This window comes from Corythoichthys intestinalis, chromosome 14 (assembly GCF_030265065.1).
Source record: "Corythoichthys intestinalis isolate RoL2023-P3 chromosome 14, ASM3026506v1, whole genome shotgun sequence".
Taxonomy (NCBI): Eukaryota; Metazoa; Chordata; class Actinopteri; order Syngnathiformes; family Syngnathidae; genus Corythoichthys; species Corythoichthys intestinalis.
This window is the reverse complement of record NC_080408.1, coordinates 12,028,993-12,048,199: the sequence shown is the minus strand read 5'-3', so window position 1 is coordinate 12,048,199 and position 19,207 is coordinate 12,028,993. Positions and strand designations below refer to the sequence as shown.

Sequence of the window (19,207 nt, the reverse complement as noted above, 5' to 3'; positions counted from 1 at the left end):
CCAGACTGCCATTAGTACTACATCCAGTTTTCTTTGGGTGGGCAGAGTGTGTCCATGGGTGGGCACTGCCAAAAATAAACAAATTAATCTGCAAAATCAGCTGAATCCGCAGTCCATCTGCATGCTATAAAGCAATGCTGTATTGTGAGATGCTGACCCGGGTGACGTCTTACTCGGATTTGTTCTCAACCCGAGACTGGAGGTGGAAGTCACTCATTTTCATGGCGCGGGATTCTAAAAATTGAATAAATAAAATGATCGCTTCCACTCACATCCAAGTGGTCAATTTCATTCAGGAGCATAAAATACAGCATGAAATATTAAATGAACATGCTTTTTACTGTCATAGGCACTTTAAGGAAGACTGCGTTTCCCATGAGGACCAGCGCACACCCTCAAAGTGTCGTAAAATCATCAATCAATCAAAAATCAATCTCCCGGTCGCCTGCAGATGGATTAAACAACATTTCTGTTTCCAGCAGCTGTGTGAAGGACGAATAGTAGTATGGTAATGAATCCAGTTGTGGCTAAACAATAGCATATGACGGTTAGCAACCGTCTGGCTTAGTATGGCTAACCCCTACCCCACCCGAACTCATCAGTGTTGACGGTGGGGCTGGTGTCACGCCAGTGAGTGAAAGCCGGGCTTTCCCCCCCTCATTACACAAAACCTTTTCTCAGGTCCATCTTTATACTGAATGGGGAAAGGGGGAAGTGACATATACCGTAAAGCAGTCAGCACATTTGTAGTTTTTTTTGTGTGATAGGATTCCTGCCACCCTCCTCAATGTTAATTACTGTCTGTGAAAGCAATACAGACCCCCTCAAGATATAAAAGAGGTGTCATTCGACTAGCTGTCAGTTAACATATGATCACAAATGTTAAGAAAATATTTTATAATGGTTGAAAAATTGCCTAGTGTTGCTTTAACCTAAGTGTATTTAAACAAACATTTTTTAACAGTACTGCTCCACCGGTCCCAGCAAATAAAAAGGTATCCTTTAATAATCAAGAAGGGTCACTCGCCTTTGCGAAGCACACCTATGGACTTTTTACGAATTGGAGTTAGTAGCATAGTCAAGCAGTGGCCTTGAACTCTGATAGTCTTTAAGTTAATGTTTTGTTGTTGTTTTACTTATTAATGCATTTAATAAGGGTGTAATGGTACATGTATTTGTATTGAACCGTTTTGGTACGTGGTGCTCGGTTCGGAACGGAGGCGTACCGAACGAGTTTCTGACGTAATGTAACCCTTACTTTTCGAGGCTGTGAGTCGATCGGGTTACAGTTTCTTTGTATAGATTATATTTACTACGTCCTATCTCCTATAATGAGGACTAACACGGTAGGACAGTATAACCCAGAAACGTCAACGGCGCGACAACGTGGCCACCGCGAGAACGCAATGAAACACGGGCGTTAAAGTCAATCAGCCAATGCACACCAGTCGCAGTGCGGCCGCGTGTTAGACGTGTCCCAGAAGCGGCTCAACACGACGCATGCGAAAAGAACGGCAGAGTTTATTATTTGACGCGAGACGCGACCCTCCTGCGTCAATACTACTACCGGTAGCTAGGATCGGGCAGACCGGAAGTCACTCGTGTAAAAATACGGTGGATCCAGTCGATTTTCAAACTAATATGCAATCGTAACCCACTTTTTGAGTCCATCAGATCTCTTGAGTGGTAGATCGGGGCACTGTTGACTTGTCTTTGTTGATTTACTGCTGTCTTCTCTGCTATAATAATAACCAACACAGCCCCGTGTTCAATACAAAACCCTCCTGCTACAACAAAACAAGTAGGAACTAATATTCACATTGGAACAAAAGTTATACAACATAAAATATACAATATAAATGAATACTACATCACATTTGTAAAATATAAACACATAATAAAATTAGGGCTGTCAAAATTATCGCGTTAACGCGCGGTAATTAATTTTTTAAATTAATCACGTTAAAATATTTGACGCAATTAACGCACATGTCCCGCTCAGAAAGTAGTCTGCCTTTTGGTAAGGTTTACAGCAAGGCTTTTTGCGCTGTCCAACAGCGAACTCTTGTGGTCGCTTTGCGACATGGTTTATTACTTTCTTCTTTTCTTCATTATGGCTGCACGACGTCTCGGGCTGATAATGTTGTGCTTATATGATCCTTGGACAAGATTTGTCCGTAAGTATGGTTGTTGTAAAGAATGTACATATTATGTTAGTAAGCGAAATGTTATATTTTTTGTATGAGACGCTTTTTGTTTATGTTTAGTGAACCTGTATAGCGTGCTAAGCTAACGTTGTTGCTAATTCAATGCTGTGTACTTTTTTGTTGTTGTTTCACTACGTTCTAAAGAGGACAGTGGTTTGAGGCCATTTTATTAATAAATCAGATGAAAAAGGAAGAAGTCTGATTATTAAGGCGTCGTTCACTAGCTGCCTAGCTTTGGAAAAAGTAGACGCTTCGGAATGGGGACAGCATAGACAGATTTAAATGACAGTAGAGTGAAATGCCCACTACAGTCCTTATGTACCGTATGTTGAATGTATATATCCATCTTGTGTCTTATCTTTCCATTCCAATAATTTATTTTACAGAATATATATATAATTTACAGAAAAATATGGCATATTTTATAGATGGTTTGAATTGCGATTAATTGCGATTAATTACGATTAATTAATTTTTAAGCTGTAATTAACTCGATTAAAAATTTTAATCGTTTGACAGCCCTAAATAAAATATATTATAGCCCATTTAAATAAAATAAATTGAAATGAGCTAAAACACCTGTAATTAAATAATAAGAATAATACACAGATCCTGCTTACACAATTAAATTTATTAATTTCTGTGTGGCGCTTTAACTTGAGAAAATCCACCAATAAAGCTTTTGAAAACCGTTCATAAGAAAAAAAAAATGATTCATTGAGGCATTTCATTTGTAAAATACATGTTAAAATCTTTGTCATTGGGATTGCTTTTCTCTTTAGCACAGGACTTCTTTTTTCTTCTTTCTTTCAAAAAGAAAGCTGACCAATACGCGGGGTCTGAAAGGCAAATTGTTGTTGGATTATCTTTAAATACCCGCTACTTTTGAGCTTTGTATAGGCTAATGTTCCTATTGTTGAAAGCACAAAGGTGTGTAATAAACAACTAGCACATTTATATTTTGCATTTTGTTTTCTTACTGTACCGAAAATGAACCGAACCGTGACCTCAAAACCAAGGTACGTACCGAACCGAGATTTTTGTGTACCGTTACACCCCTAGCATTTCATATTATTATAAGTGCACCATTATGACCCAAGGTTTGAAAGTTTTGTGTTTCTTCGGGCTCACAAATCAGGCAAAAATACACAAAGAAATGCAAAAATAACTAAGCCTGCAGCAACAATTTGGAGTGGAGGGGTCAATGAACCAAGGACGTAGGTTTGGTTTCAACATTGGTAGGGTCGATATAACCGCATTTTGTGAGGGCTGTGAGTGCGTGTGTTGGGAAGTGGGGGGTCAAGTCATCAGCCAATTAAACGTGCATTTGACAGAAAAAGATGGACTGGCACATTCAGCAAGTCAAAAGACGTACTGTAAATGAAAGTCTGAAATTAATTCAAATCAAAATTCTATCCTTACAACATTTGGGAAGACATTCTAAATTACCTATATAACTTAAGTCTTTATATAATGCAATAAAAGAAGGTTACTTAAAAGTTGATGGACTCCTCCGTGAGTCATCACCTTATCGTGTTGGAGGGGTTTGTGTGTCCCAATGATCCTAGGAGCTATGTTGTCTGGGGCTTTAAGCCCCTGGCAGGGTCACCCATGGCAAACAGGTCCTAGGTGAGGGGCCAGACTAAGCATGGCTCAAACTGACCCCTTATGATGAGAAAAAGAAATGAACTCCAGTTTCCCTTGCCCGGACGCAGGTTACCGGGGCCCCCCTCTGGAGCCAGGCCTGGAGGTGGGGCTCGAAGGCAAGCGTCTGGTGGCCGGGCCTGTCCCCATGGGGCCCGGCCGGGCACAGCCCGAAAAGGCAACATGGGTTCCCCTTCCCATGGGCTCACCACCTGTGGGAGGGGCCAAAGGGGTCGGGTGCGTAGAGAGTTGGGCGGTAGCCAAAGGCGGGGGCCTTGGCGGTCGAACCCCCAGCTGCAGAAGCTAACTCTTGGGACATGGAATGTCACCTCTCTGGCAGGGAAGGAGCCTGAGCTGGTGGGTGAGGCAGAGAAGTTCCGACTAGATATAGTCGGACTCTCCTCCACACACAGCTTGGGTTCTGGTACCAATCCTCTCGAGAGGGGTTGGACTCTCTTCCACTCTGGAGTTGCCCACGGTGAGAGGCGCCGAGCAGGTGTGGGCATACTTATTGCCCCCCGGCTTGGTGCCTGTACGTTGGGGTTTACCCCCGTAGACGAGAGGGTAGCCTCCCTCCGCCGTCGGGCGGGGGGACGGGTTCTGACTGTTGTTTGCGCTTATGTACCGAACAGCAGCTCAGAATACCCACCCTTTTTGGAGTCCTTTGAGGGTGTGCTGGAGAGCGCCCCCTCTGGGGACTCCCTCGTTCTACTGGGGGACTTCAACGCTCACGTGGGCAATGACAGTGAGACCTGGAGGGGCGTGATTGGTAGGAACGCCCCCCCCGATCAGAACCCGAGTGGTGTTCTGTTATTGGACTTCTGTGCTCGTCACGGTTTGTCCATAACGAACACCATGTTCAAACATAGGGGTGTCCACATGTGCACTTGGCACCAGAACACCCTAGGCCGCAGTTCAATGATCGCCTTTGTAATCGTGTCATCGGACTTGCGGCCACGTTTTGGACACTCGAGTGAAGAGAGGGGCGGAGCTGTCAACTGATCACCACCTGGTGGTGTGTTGGCTCCGATGGCGGGGGAAGTTGCTGGCCAGACCTGGCAGGCCCAAACGTATTGTGAGGGGCTGCTAGGAACGTCTGGCAGAATCCCGTCAGAAAGAGTTTCAACACCCACCTCCGGCAGAACTTCTCCCTTGTCCCGGAGGAGGTGAGGGACACTGAGTCCGAGTGGGACATGTTCTGCACCTCCATTGTTGAGGCGGCCGATCGGAGCTGTGGCCGTAAGGTGGTTGGTGCCTGTCGTGGCGGCAATCCCCGAACCCGCTGGTGGACACCAGCGGTAAGGGATGCCGTCAAGCTGAAGAAGGAAGCCTATCGGGCCTTTTTGGCCTGTGGGACTCCGGAGGCAGCTGACAGGTACCGGCTGGCCAAGCGGACTGCGGCTTCGGCGGTCGCCGAGGCAAAAACTCGGACATGGGAGGAGTTCGGCGAGGCCATGGAAAACGACTTCCGGACGGCTTAGAGGAAATTCTGGTCCACCATCCGGCGTCTGAGGAGAGGAAAGCAGTGCACCATTAACACTGTGTATAGTGAAGATGGTGTACTGCTGACCTCGACTCGGGACGTCGTGAGTAGGTGGGGAGAATACTTCGAAGCCCTCCTCAATTCCACCGACACGCCTTCCTTTGAGGGAGCAGAGTCTGGGGACTCTGAGGTGGGCTCTTCGATCTCTGGGGTTGAAGTCACTGAGGCGGTTGGTAAGCTCCTCGGTGGCAAGGCCCCAGGGGTAGATGAGATCCGCCTGGAGTTCCTAAAGGCTCTGGATGCTGTAGGGCTGTCATGGCTGACACGCCTCTACAACATTGCGTTGACATCGGGGACAGTGCCACTGGATTGGCAGACCGGGGTGGTGGACCCCCTTTTTAAAAAGGGGGACCGGAGGGTGTGTTCCAATTATAGAGGGATCAAACTCCTCAGCCTCCCCGGTAAAGTCTATTCAGGGGTGCTGTAGAGGAGGGTCCGTCGGGAAGTCGAATCTCGGATTCAGGAGGAGCAGTGTGGTTTTCGTCCCGGCCGTGGAACAGTGGTACCAGCTCTACACCCTCGGCAGGGTCCTCGAGGGTGCATGGGAGTTCGCCCAACCAGTCCACATGTGTTTTGTGGATTTGGAGAAGGCGTTCGACCGTGTGGCTAGGGGAGTCCTGTGGAGGGTGCTCCGGGAGTACGGGGTACCGAGCCCCTTGGTAAGGGCTGTTCGGTCCCTGTACGACCGGTGTCAGAGTCTGGTCCGCATTGCCAGCAGTAAGTCGAATTCGTTCCCAGTGACAATTGGACTCGGCCAAGGCTGCCCTTTGTCACTGATTCTGTTCATAATTTTTATGGACAGAATTTCTAGGCGCAGCCGAAGCGTTGAGGGTGTCCGGTTTGGTGGCCTCAGCATTGCATCTCTGCTTTTTGCAGATGATGTGGTGCTGTTGGCTTCATCAAGCCGTGACCTCCAACTCTCACTGGGGCGGTTCGCGGCCGAATGTGAAGCGGTTGGGATGAAGATCAGCACCTCCAAATCCGAGACCATGGTCCTCAGCCGGAAAAGGGTGGAGTGTCCTCTCCGGGTCGGGGATGAGATCCTGCCCCAAGTGGAGGAGTTCAAGTATCTTGGGGTCTTGTTCACGAGTGAGGGTAGGAGGGAACGGGAGATTGCCAGGCGGATCGGTGCAGCGTCTGCAGTGATGCGGACTCTGCACCGGTCCGTTGTGGTGAAGAAGGAGCTGAGCCAAAAGGCGAAGCTCTCGATTTACCGGTCGATCTACGTTCCTACCCTAACCTATGGTCACGAACTGTGGGTCGTGACCGAAAGAACAAGATCCCGGATAAAAGCGGCCGAAATGAGTTTCCTCCGCAGGATGTCCGGGCTCTCCCTTAGAGATAAGGTGAGAAGCTCGGTCATCCGGGAGGGGCTTGGTGTCGAGCCGCTACTCCTCCGCGTTGAGAGGAGCCAGTTGAGGTGGCTCGGGCATTTGGTTCGGATGCCTCCTGGACGCCTCCCTGGAGAGGTGTTCCGGGCATGTCCCACAGGCAGGAGGCCCCGGGGTCGACCCAGGACACGCTGGAGAGACTATGTCGCTCGGCTGGCCTGGGAACGCCTTGGAATCCCGCCGGAGGAGCTGGCTGAAGTGGCTGGGGAGAGGGAAGTCTGGGCTTCCCTGCTAAAGCTGCTGCCCCCGCGACCCGACCCCGGACTAAGCGGAAGATAATGGATGGATGGATAAAAGTTGATGGGGACAATTTGAGCATCCTGAAATGTTGGTAGTATCCCTACCGTCCCTATGCAAACCTACGCCCCTGCTATGAACTTTCAGTATTCAAATATTAACTACAAACTGAAATATTTCATTTGTTATTGATGACATTCTTACACCATAAATAAAAAAACATTTTATTGTAATGAACATTGTGACGTAGTATTTCAAAGAGCAAAATATTCCCTGAACAATAGAAATGAGCAAATATCAATTACATATATAAAAAATGATTATGTTTTTGACATGCTATTTTTGGTATGGTGAAAGAATCATCTTGTTAAAAAAATATATATAACATTGTGTATTTGTACCTAAATCAATTTCACACTGGCACTTTAAGGGGGAAAATCCATTCAAACAGCAGCACAGCTCACATCGAGCATTCCCTTTAAATGGCTGGTCTCCGTTATTATTTTTGCTGTATAGTTCTGGATTTAAAAAAAGAATATTGACATTGTGAAATATTGTTATCAGATAAGAAGCCTGCACCAATGAGTGAAAATGATGATACACATCTTCAAGTCCTTCAGTCATCAATACATACATACAAAGGTGAAATGTGTATGTGTGCATGTTAAGTCTTTTGCACCACACAAAGTGCATTTAAGTCTCCAAGTGAAGTTTAGCAACAAGGTTCTCTCCATCTTTCTTTGCACCTCATCTGTCTCGCCTGATTGTTTCTCATGCAGTCATCAATGATGTTATGAAACAGGAGCTGTAGAAATGAAAAAATATGTATATGTGTTTTGTATTATACAGTACATGCACAAGCAATTATTATTATTATTACCAATAATCATGTGCAATTTAATCATACAGTTAGTTGCACCACTAAGTCACTTATACTTACAGTGGGGAAAATAAGTATGTAGTCAACCACCAATTGTGCAAGTTCTCCTATTTGAAAAGATTAGAGAGGCCTGTAATTGTCAACATGGGTAAATCTCAAGTATTAGAGACAGAATGGGGGGGAAATAAATCACATTGTTTAATTTTTAAAGAATTTATTTCCAAATTAGAGTGGAAATTAAGTATTTGGTCACCTACAAACAAGATTTCTGGCTGGCACAGAGGTCTAACTTCTTCTAACGAGGTCTAACGAGGCTCCACTCGTTACCTGTATTAATGGCACCTGTTTTAACTCGTTATCGTATAAAAGACACCTGTCCACAAGCTCAGTCAGTCACACTCCAAACTCCACTATGGCCAAGACCAAAGAGCTGTCGAAGGACACCAGAGACAAAATTGTAGACCTGCACCAGGCTGGGAAGACTGAATCTGCAATAGGTAAAACGCTTGGTGTAAATAAATCAACTGCGGGAGCAATTATGAGAAAATGGAAGAAATACAAGACCACTGATAATCTCCTTCGATCTGGGGCTCCATGCAAGATCTCACTCCTTCGATCTGGGGCTCCATGCAAGATCTCACTCCGTGGCGTCAAAATAATAACAAGAACAGTGAGCAAAAATCCCAGAACCACACGGGGGGGACCAAGTGAATGACCTACAGAGAGCTGGGACCACAGTAACAAAGGCTACTATCAGTAACACAATGCACCGCCAGGGACTCAAATCCTGCACTGCCAGACGTGTCCCCCTGCTGAAGAAAGTACACGTCCAGGCCCGCCTGCGGTTCGCTAGAGAGCATTTGGATGATCCAGAAGAGGACTGGGAGAATGTGTTATGGTCAGATGAAACCAAAATAGAACTTTTTGGAAGAAACACAGGTTCTTGTATTTGGAGGAGAAAGAATACTGAATTTCATCCGAAGAACACCATACCCACTGTGAAGCATGGGGGTGGAAACATCATGCTTTGGGGCTGTCTTTCTGCAAAGGGACCAGGATGAATGATCTGTGTGAAGGAAAGAATGAATGGGGCCATGTATCGAGAGATTTTGAGTGAAAATCTCCTTCTGTCAGCAAGGGCATTGAAGATGAGACGTGGCTGGGTCTTTCAGCATGACAATGATCCCGAACACACAGCCAGGGCAACAAAGGAGTGGCTTCGTAAGAAGCATTTCAAGGTCCTGGAGTGGCCTAGCCAGTGTCCAGATCTCAACCCCATAGAGGATCTGTGGAGGGAGTTGAAAGTCAGTGTTGCCCAACGACAGCCCCAAAACATCACTGCTCTAGAGGGGATCTGCATGGAGGAATGGGCCGAAATACCAGCAACAGTGTGTGAAAAGCTTGGGAAGAGTTACAGAAAACGTTTGGCCTCGGTTATTGCCAACAAAGGGTACATAACAAAGTATTGAGATGAACTTTTGGTTTTGATCAAATACTTATTTTCCACCATGATTTGCAAATAAATTCTTTAAAAATCAAACAATGAGATTTTTTCCCCCCACATTCTGTCTCTCGTGGTTGAGGTTTACCCATATTGACGATTACAGGCCTCTCTAATATTTTGAAGTGGGAGAACATGCACAATTAGTGGCTGACTAAATACTTATTTGCCCCACTTTAAATGGGTTTATATTGCAAATGACATTACAGCTATTACAACTTATATTCATGGGTGGGGCTCACTAAATAAGTATACATGTTTAGGGTGTCACTGACCACTGGCTGTTCGTTCACAGATGAAGCCCAAGCGCTCAGTGCAGTAGAAATCGTTCCAGTTTCCGTTTTGAATAAGACCGGCGCAATCCTCGCCATGTTGGTGACCACGAGTCCAGTTATCAGGCTGGCCTGGATTCCATTTCCTTTTAAAGACACCACAAAGCCAAGATAGATCACATGGTTGAGTTTTTCTACTTTAAACTGATACAGAGATCCAAGACTCACTTGAAAACTGGTGTGCTTCCATCCACCCACTTCCATACATTTTCTTCCTCCTTGTCATTGAGCCCGAGCCAGAAGAAGCCTTTCCCTGTGACGATGCTCTTCACAAACATCTGATGACCAACAGTTTATATATAGGTTTAATTAATTTCTAGTTTTTAGGATGTAATAAGACATTTTTTTCCTTCACCTGTTCCTCATTGTTGTTGATAATGACCAAATGAGCCGCCTTGTTGGAACAAAATGCACTGGCCTCGTCATAGTTGACCTTCTGAGAGGCAGCAGAAAAGTAATAGCAGCTGTCCCCAAATCTCCTGAAATCTGCAGGACAACCTAAAAAAGAATAACTAAGGTTCATGAGAAACTTGACAACTAATAAGTGATGTGAAATAGCAGATGCCAAAATCAAACCCACCAGGAGCTAAAGTGGGGTTGGGCGGAGGCACCTGGGCCTGCTTTGTCACTGCACTTTGTGGTTCATCAGCTGGTTTGTGGGCAACAGTGGGCTTTACTGGCTTGGGAACAGTCGGAGGCACCGGTGCAGGTAACCCGGGCAACCCTGGTGGACCAGGAGGGCCAATGGGTCCAACAGGCCCACGAGGCCCATCCAAACCGGCAGGTCCCGCAGCTCCCCTGAGACCCTGCGGTCCTTGCGGCCCTTGTACACCCGGTAGTCCATCTCTGCCTGGAAGACCTTGAGCTCCAGGGTCTCCCTTTTCCCCAGGAATTCCAGGTCGACCGCCAGGTCCTCGCGATCCTTTAAGTCCTGGAAGTCCCGGCGGGCCACGTGTACCCTTCGGACCCGTTCCACCTTGAGGACCTGGAGCACCCTTCTCCCCTTTCGATCCCACCATACCTGGCACACCCTTGTCTCCTTTATCACCCTTCTGCCCTGACTGACCCACTGGGCCCTGGGGTCCTTTGTCCCCTTTTGCTCCCCTTGGACCTGGCGGACCTTAAAGACAAATAAAAGCAGGCCTTTGTTCAACTGTACAATATGCCTACTGCTAGTTTTTGAAAATGTACCTTTGTGGAAGTAGGGTTTAGATTTGGGATTTTGTGTTTGGGTAAGAGTTTAGAATTCGTTTATGGATTTAAGGTTAGGATAAAGCAAGGGTGTCCAACAGTTTTCCTCAGAGCCGCTTACAGAAAAACTAAGGCTGCAAAGGACAACTTAAAATATCGTCATATTCTACACACACATTCACGCACATGCACCTATACATATGCGTATATACTGTATGTTCAGAGGGCAAGTGTAAGGGGGTTTAGGTTTTGTATTAGTTTTAGGGTTAACTGTCAATGCTACCTTTTATTTATTCTAGGGCTGCAGCTATCGATTATTTTAGCAGTCGATTAATCGATGTACTAGTTACTTCGAATAATCGAGTCATCGGTTAATAAGGAACATGAAAATTACAATACCTGAGCTGAGTCCCAAACGGTATAAAAATATGAATGAGGATCTATGTACAACAAAAGAACAATTGGCTAACTTACATAGCAAAAGTCAGCTTAAATGCTATAAAATGCTTTTTTTCAATGCTCTTAACAAATCATTCAGACACACATTCCCACAAAAACAAAAAACGGCTAAATATACCTATAAACTAAATTCCGAATGCATTAAACAACAACTTAGTTTATGTTGGTCTTAACAGGGAGCAGCTGGATTCAGCCATGTAAATGAGGCAGACCAGAGGTGTATCAAGCCAAATCAATAAAACTAAATGCAAACACTTTCAAAATAAACCTTTACAACCCTGCTTTAATTAAACGAATACGCGAAGCAGCAAAATTTAATTAATTTTTTTTTTTCTAATCGAATACTCGAGTTAATCGATTAATCGTTGCAGCACTAATCTCATGTCTCTTGAACAGTCTCACCAATTTTGAGGAGGATCCAACTAACTGCAGCACTAATTTACACTTCCAACACAGACTGCGGAAAACCTAGCCCTATTTTCTGGGGAAGTTTAATTACTGATTAAATATTTCCTCAAACTTCATGATAAATACCATTTTGCCCTGTTTTGATCATTGTGTGACACCCTCTTACCTTGCAGGATGGTAAAGTTGGTTATGAGCTGAGAGTGCTTGCTGTCTACCAGCTTCATCTCCTCCATCACCACAGACAGGCTGTTGACTTCTTTGTCTAGCCGGGCCACCAGATCATCCTGTTGAGCTCGCAGGTCTCTGCTCTCCGCTTTGGCTTCATTTATGCTGTTGTTCAAGCCAAGAAGCACATCGGACTGGCGCATCACCGTCTCGGCACAAGACCTCAAGCTGTTGAGGTCCGAGCTAATGGAGCCGAGCAGCTGTGTAGCGAAGCTCACATTGCCTGTTACTCGGTCGATGCCGCTCTCGTGTTTGTCCAAGCGTACTTCCATCTCATCAAACTTGGACGAGGTGGTTTGATCGTGGTCCCTCTGGTGGTCCATGAGTTCCCGCAAATTCTGATCATGTCCCTCTGTTAGGACAGAAGTGTTGTGGATCTGGCTTGCCAGAGTACTAAGCTGAGCCCCCAAATCATCCAAGGCTTCACTGTTTGAACGTGCCGATACAGAGTTGTTTGTTGCCAAAACCTGAAGATTCTGGATTTTGTCTTTCAGCCAATCAGTGTCCGCAAGGGTTTGTCTGGCAGTCTGCTGCAGGATCTGATAGTCATTTTTCAGTTTTTGCACCACCTGCCCTGCGTCTTCTACAGTCTTCTGCAGCGAGCTCAGCACATTTCGCTGCTGGGCCTGCGTAATGTTCAGCGCACTGATACTGACCTGAGCCTCGCCCTGTTCTTTGACCTGACCTTGGATCTCTGACTGGAGCCTGGCTGTGTCTGTCTGGAGGTCACCGATCATGTCACCGTATGAAGTCAAGGTCTGGTTGACACCACGTAGCGAGGCGGCATTGCCCTTTAGTAAACTCTGCAAGGAAACGTAGCTGTCCTGCGTGTCATCGCCGGTCAGCTGAAGTTCACTCAACACGTCTCTGTTATGGGTCGACCTAATGGCGATGTCGTTCAGTTGGCTTTGCAGAGCCTCGAGATCCGACTTAAACGTCTTGATATCACTGGTGCTGTTCACTGACTTCTCACCCGTCTGAGAGTCTGAAGAGGAAATGCAAAAAAGGTGTAAATACAGTGAAGCTTCTTAAGATTGTAAAGTTTGGAATTGTTTTACCTTTTGAATCGTTTAACCTTACAAGAGGTTTAAGGACATTTGACAGCCTCAACTACAAGGATTGTAACACACGTGTGTTATGTATATGGCGGAAAACACTCAGGTTACTTGAAGTTCCGCTCTGAGACCCCCAATGTAGCCAACTTTCAAAATTGTCCGATATGCATGTGTGATACATCATTGGAAAGCTTAAAATCTCAATTTTCTGGGGGAAGAATTTTTTTGAGCAGGAGGGCATTTAAAAAAATAAACAAATAAATAAATTAAACAGCAAAACCCTATCTGGAGGTGAGAGCAAGCGAGAACAGAATTACAGACGCCATGACTTTAACGAAATATTATCCCGTACTTACTTTGTTTCGCTCCAAAAACTCCATGTAGCATGTATCAGTGAGTGTCAAGACACAGCTGTGAGTGGCCACAGCTGGATTTTTGGGGGATTTTATGGGTGAAACATGGTCATATAACAAGGGTCACGATGCAGAAATCGCAGACATCAAGGAGTGGTGGAGATTTTCTTTTTCATATATTTACCCTTAAAAAAAAATTTTTTTTAAACTTTTTTTGATTGGATTAATTATTTATCATCTAACATATCTGAGAAAATGCGACAGTAACAAAAAAAATACAATTAAGCGATAATTATGAGGTCGATATCCATGACTTTTTTTACAGACGCCATTTTTTTCATTGTGACATAATTTGTTTAAAAGTTTAAAATATGTGAGTGAATAATTTTTTAAAGTTTTTTTTTTTTTTTTTTAAACCGAAATATGAGACATCAATGAACGATTCTAAGCTAAAAACGACAGACATTTTGAATAATATACGTAATTAATTACCTTCGTTTTATGGCTGGGTTGAAACAAAAGCGGTTGCGCGACGTCTGTAAACGGGGGTTTTCAGGGTAAAACTGACAAATTAAAAATAGTTCGGGGGCTTCATGTGTCATGAATCTGCTCTGGCAGCATATAGACATATTGTTCTATCAAACACAAAAGTTGTTTTGGCTTAAAATGCAGCAGTTTCTTTTAAAGAGGAGTGCAAGAGCAGAAATTGCTTTTTCAGTCTTGTCTATGTTTTCCGCCATATGTATGTGCATGTGAAATGTTGTAGTTCAAAAAATACTTAGTGTTAGTATGAACAAAATAAGTTGAAAATTAGCCTCTCAGACAGAATTCAAACAAAATCTTCGGAAATTAACTCGATAGTCAAGGGCCAGACCCGAACTTTGTTAACTGCGTGAAGACAAAACTCACCAAGTTTCTTTAAATCTGCCTCCACAGCATTAATTTTTCCGCCATAACTCTGCATTCCTTCGGTGACGCTGTCCATTCTCTGGACAACTGACATAAACGAGAAGAAAAGTGCACTGTGAATTTCCACGGTGTATAAAAATAGAAGTGAGTGAGTGAGTGAGTGAGTGAGTGAGTGAGTGAGTGAGTGAGTGAGTGAGTGAGTGAGTGAGTGAGTGAGTGAGTGAGTGAGTGAGTGAGTGAGTGAGTGAGTGAGTGAGTGAGTGAGTGAGTGAGTGAGTGAGTGAGTGAGTGACTAGAGCAACCAATAGTGAAGGTAGAGTTCATGCCATTTACAGTTCACCCAGGCAATTCTTTAAACACTAGAGGTCGCAAGAGTACAAAAGTACACACAGTATGCAATGTACAAGTTAGGTCTGTATAAAAGTGCTTTCCAACCAATGTTGTTGTTGTTTAATTCGCCATGTGAAACTATCAAGTGTGTGGTAGAAAATAATTGAATGAAAATTTCGCTGAATTGGTCTAGAAATTATTTATTTACTATGATAATGACTCTTTCGTCATCTATCTCTGCTAGTGTCATATAGTGAAGGCAGAACGCCTATTTAACTGGGTATCCAACTGTTGCTCAACATGCAACAGAATATTAAGTTGAAATAAACAGAACCAAATTTCACACAAGGTACATTTGTGAGTAAATTGTGAGGGAAATATAGGAATACACTGTTTTATATACAGTGGGGCAAATAAGTATTTAGTCAACCACCAGTACTGCAAGTTCTCCTACTTGAAAAGATTAGAGAGGCCTGTAATTGTCAAAATGGGTAAACCACAACCATGAGTGACAGAATGTGGGGAAAAAAAACCCAGAAAATTACATTTTTTGATTTCTAAAGAATTTATTTCCAAATTAGAGTGGAAAATAAGTATTTGGTCACCTACAAACAAGCACGATTTCTGGTTGTCAAAGAGGTCTAACTTCTTCTAACGAGGCTCCACTCGTTACCTGTATTAATGGCACCTGTTTTAACTCATTATTGGTATAAAAGACACCTGTCCACAATCTCAGTCAGTCACACTCTAAACTCCACTATGGCCAAGACCAAAGACCTGTCGAAGGACACCAGAGACAAAATTGTAGACCTTAGAGGTGGGAATCTTTGCGCACCCAACGATTCGATTATGATTACGATTAAGAGGTTACGATTTGATTATAAGTCGATTATTGATGACAACCCCCCCCCCCCCCCCCCCGCTATTTGCTGCTAATGTTTTGTACGTTAGTTACAAAAACTGTAAAAAAAAAAAAAAAAAAAAGCCTTGCGGGCTTAAATAAACGACTATTTCAGTATCAAGTTAACAGTTAAAAACAATAAATAATATACTCAAATCCCCAATCTGTTTCAGCAGCTTTAAACTACATTCAATTAATTTAATGTTGTCAATCAACCGTTAAAGTTGTTAAAATTGCTCCTGTTATTCCATAATTTCCCTTTTGTCTACTTTCGACATGTAAAAGTTTAAAAACTATTATAAAGATAGATTCAAGTCAATATTTTACCGATTTAGGAGTATTTTTTATAAAAAGTTAATTAGGTTCGCTTGGAAGGTTCGCTACAACAGCCTTGCAGGGAAGTCTACTGCTTTAAGATGGCGGCCGTTTACTAACGCCCGACTCTAGCTTTCTCTACATGTGCTGCTATCGCCACTGAGTCTATTCTACATTTAGTCCTATATAAATATGATATCTACCTTAACATTATGTATTGTGGACATACTTTGTAGCAGCTTTCGGCAGCAGTCAGGTATGTTGTTGTTTTTTTTATCTCGCGGCATGTGTTTAGCTAGAGCCGTGAGTTGAGCATTGGCATTACCCGAGGGGCCGGGTAATGACAAGCATGATGTTTAGCTACTCTCGCTCCGTTCCTCATTGCGTCCCTAAGACCGCGCGACGCGCTGAGTGTGTTTTACTTCCGCTTTACTTGACATATTTCAATAATCGGATGTTTGGATGTTTGTGAATCGTTCTCCAATCTTCCACGGCCGAATCGCGAATAATCTAAGAATCGGAAATTTCGCACACCTCTAGTAGACCTGCACCAGGCTGGGAAGACTGAATCTGCAATAGGTAAAACGCTCGGTGTAAAGAAATCAACTGTGGGAGAAATTATTAGAAAATGGAAGACATACAAGACCACTGATAATCTCAATCGATCTGGCGCTCCATGCAAGATCTCACCCGGTGAGCAAAAATCCAAGAAAAACGCGAGGGGAACTAGTGAATGACCTACAGAGAGCTGGGACCACAGTAACAAAGGCTACTATCGGTAACATAATGCGCCACCAGGGACTCAAATCCTGCACTGCCAGACGTGTCCCCCTGCTGAAGAAAGTACACGTCCAGGCCCGCCTGCGGTTCGCTAGAGAGCATTTAGATGATCCAGAAGAGGACTGGGAGAATATGTTATGGTCAGATGAAACCAAAATAGAACTTTTTGGAAGAAACACAGTTTCTTGTATTTGGAGGAGAAAGAATACTGAATTTCATCCGAAGAACACCATACCCACTGTGAAGCATGGGGGTGGAAACATCATGCTTTGGGGCTGTCTTTCTGCAAAGGGACCAGGATGACTGATCTGTGTGAAGGAAAGAATGAATGGGGCCATGTATCGAGAGATTTTGAGTGAAAATCTCCTTCTGTCAGCAAGGGCATTGAAGATGAGACGTGGTGAAGAAAGTACATGTCCAGGCCCGTCTGCAGTTCGCTAGAGAGCATTTGGATGATCCAGAAGAGCATGGAGGAATGGGCCAAAATACCAGCAAGCTTGTGAAGAGTTACAGAAAACGTTTGGCCTCCGTTATAGCAAACAAAGGGTACATAACAAAGTATTGAGATGAACTTTTGGAATTGACCAAATACTTGTTTTCCGCCATGATTTGCAAATAAATTCTTTAAAGATCAAACAATGTGATTTTTTTTTTTTTTTTTTCTCTATTTCCCCCTGTTTTGATCTTACAACTGTTCAATGTTTCAGCTCATTTTTCTTGTACACAACTTTCTGTTCTATAATAGCAAGCTGAGTACCAAGACCGTGCAGAGCGCTGTTGGATGTTCAATTTATTTGAGTGTTGTGAAACTTTGCATTATAATACATAGGCGCTTTTATTTCCAATACAAAAACTCCAACATAACACTGTAGGTGAAATGGAACGCTGTCTTTGTAGTAGCCTAGTCGTAGTATGTAAACTATCTATCCAGCATGCGTGTGTACTGACATTTTGTTTGGAGAAAAAGCATGACAAATTTAGACTGAAACGGCTGTTTTTGGATGGGAAAAATAAAATAACATCCTCAGCACCCCCTGCTGTGAGTGTCTTCCAGCACCCCTGCCTGTTCACAAGTTTTGGTGATCTAGCGTCATCCTGAAGGTTGACCTCTAGTCCCGATACCCTATCTTTGTGAGCAGCTTTTGTGCCTTCTTGGAAATAAAAAGACAACATGGAAGCTGTTAACCATTCTTGCAAACCATTGCTGGGACTCTGAGTAAAAGTGTGGTTCACGAGAAAACAAATTACAACTCGGCCATAAACTAGGGTATGGCCTTGTTAAGCCATTGAAGTCGCTGCAGGCTCATGTGGTAGGCATTATAAAGATGGAGCATTGCAAACACACAGAGGGCAAACAAAACTTACACAGTAGCGTTATGTACAGTGCCTTGCAAAAGTATTCGGCCCCCTTGAATCTTGCAACCTCTCGCCACATTTCAGGCTTCAAACATAAAGATATGAAATTTAATTTTTTTTGTCAAGAATCAACAACAAGTGGGACACAATCGTGAAGTGGAACAACATTTATTGGATAATTTAAACTTTTTTAACAAATAAAAAACTGAAAAGTGGGGCGTGCAATATTATTCGGCCCCTTTACTTTCAGTGCAGCAAACTCACTCCAGAAGTTCAGTGAGGATCTCTGAATGATCCAATGTTGTCCTAAATGACCGATGATGATAAATAGAATCCACCTGTGTGTAATCAAGTCTCCGTATAAATGCACCTGCTCTGTGATAGTCTCAGGGTTCTGTTTAAAGTGCAGAGAGCATTATGAAAACCAAGGAACACACCAGGCAGGTCCGAGATACTGTTGTGGAGAAGTTTAAAGCCGGATTTGGATATAAAAAGATTTCCCAAGCTTTAAACATCTCAAGGAGCACTGTGCAAGCCATCATATTGAAATGGAAGGAGCATCAGACCACTGCAAATCTACCAAGACCCGGCCGTCCTTCCAAACTTTCTTCTCAAACAAGGAGAAAACTGATCAGAGATGCAGCCAAGAGGCCCATGATCACTCTGGATGAACTGCAGAGATCTACAGCTGAGGTGGGAGAGTCTGTGCATAGGACAACAATCAGTCGTACACTGCACAAATCTGGCCTTTATGGAAGAGTGGCAAGAAGAAAGCCATTTCTCAAAGATATCCATAAAAATTCTCGTTTAAAGTTTGCCACAAGCCACCTGGGAGACACACCAAACATGTGGAAGAAGGTGCTCTGGTCAAATGAAACCAAAATTGAACTTTTTGGCCACAATGCAAAACGATATGTTTGGCGTAAAAGCAACACAGCTCATCACCCTGAACACACCATCCCCACTGTCAAACATGGTGGTGGCAGCATCATGGTTTGGGCCTGCTTTTCTTCAGCAGGGACAGGGAAGATATTTAAAATTGACGGGAAGATGGATGCAGCCAAATACGGGAACATTCTGGAAGAAAACCTGTTGGTATCTGCACAAGACCTGAGACTGGGACGGAGATTTATCTTCCAACAGGACAATGATCCAAAACATAAAGCCAAATCTACAATGGAATGGTTCAA

General features: G+C 43.9%; 1 protein-coding gene across 1 annotated transcript in view; it reads right to left on the bottom strand.

Annotated features, from left to right (window-relative positions):
• Positions 1-32: 32 nt before the first annotated feature.
• colec12 (collectin sub-family member 12) overlaps positions 33-19,207 on the bottom strand; it is a 51,580-nt gene continuing 32,405 nt past the window's right edge. The window contains exons 4-10 of the mRNA XM_057857131.1: positions 14,336-14,422; positions 11,960-13,003; positions 10,316-10,855; positions 10,091-10,233; positions 9,904-10,013; positions 9,679-9,821; positions 33-7,827 (exon numbers count right to left, since the gene is read on the bottom strand). Coding sequence (XP_057713114.1) covers positions 7,814-7,827; positions 9,679-9,821; positions 9,904-10,013; positions 10,091-10,233; positions 10,316-10,855; positions 11,960-13,003; positions 14,336-14,422 — 2,081 coding nt within the window. The 3' untranslated portion in view covers positions 33-7,813. The remainder of the gene's footprint in view (positions 7,828-9,678; positions 9,822-9,903; positions 10,014-10,090; positions 10,234-10,315; positions 10,856-11,959; positions 13,004-14,335; positions 14,423-19,207) is intronic.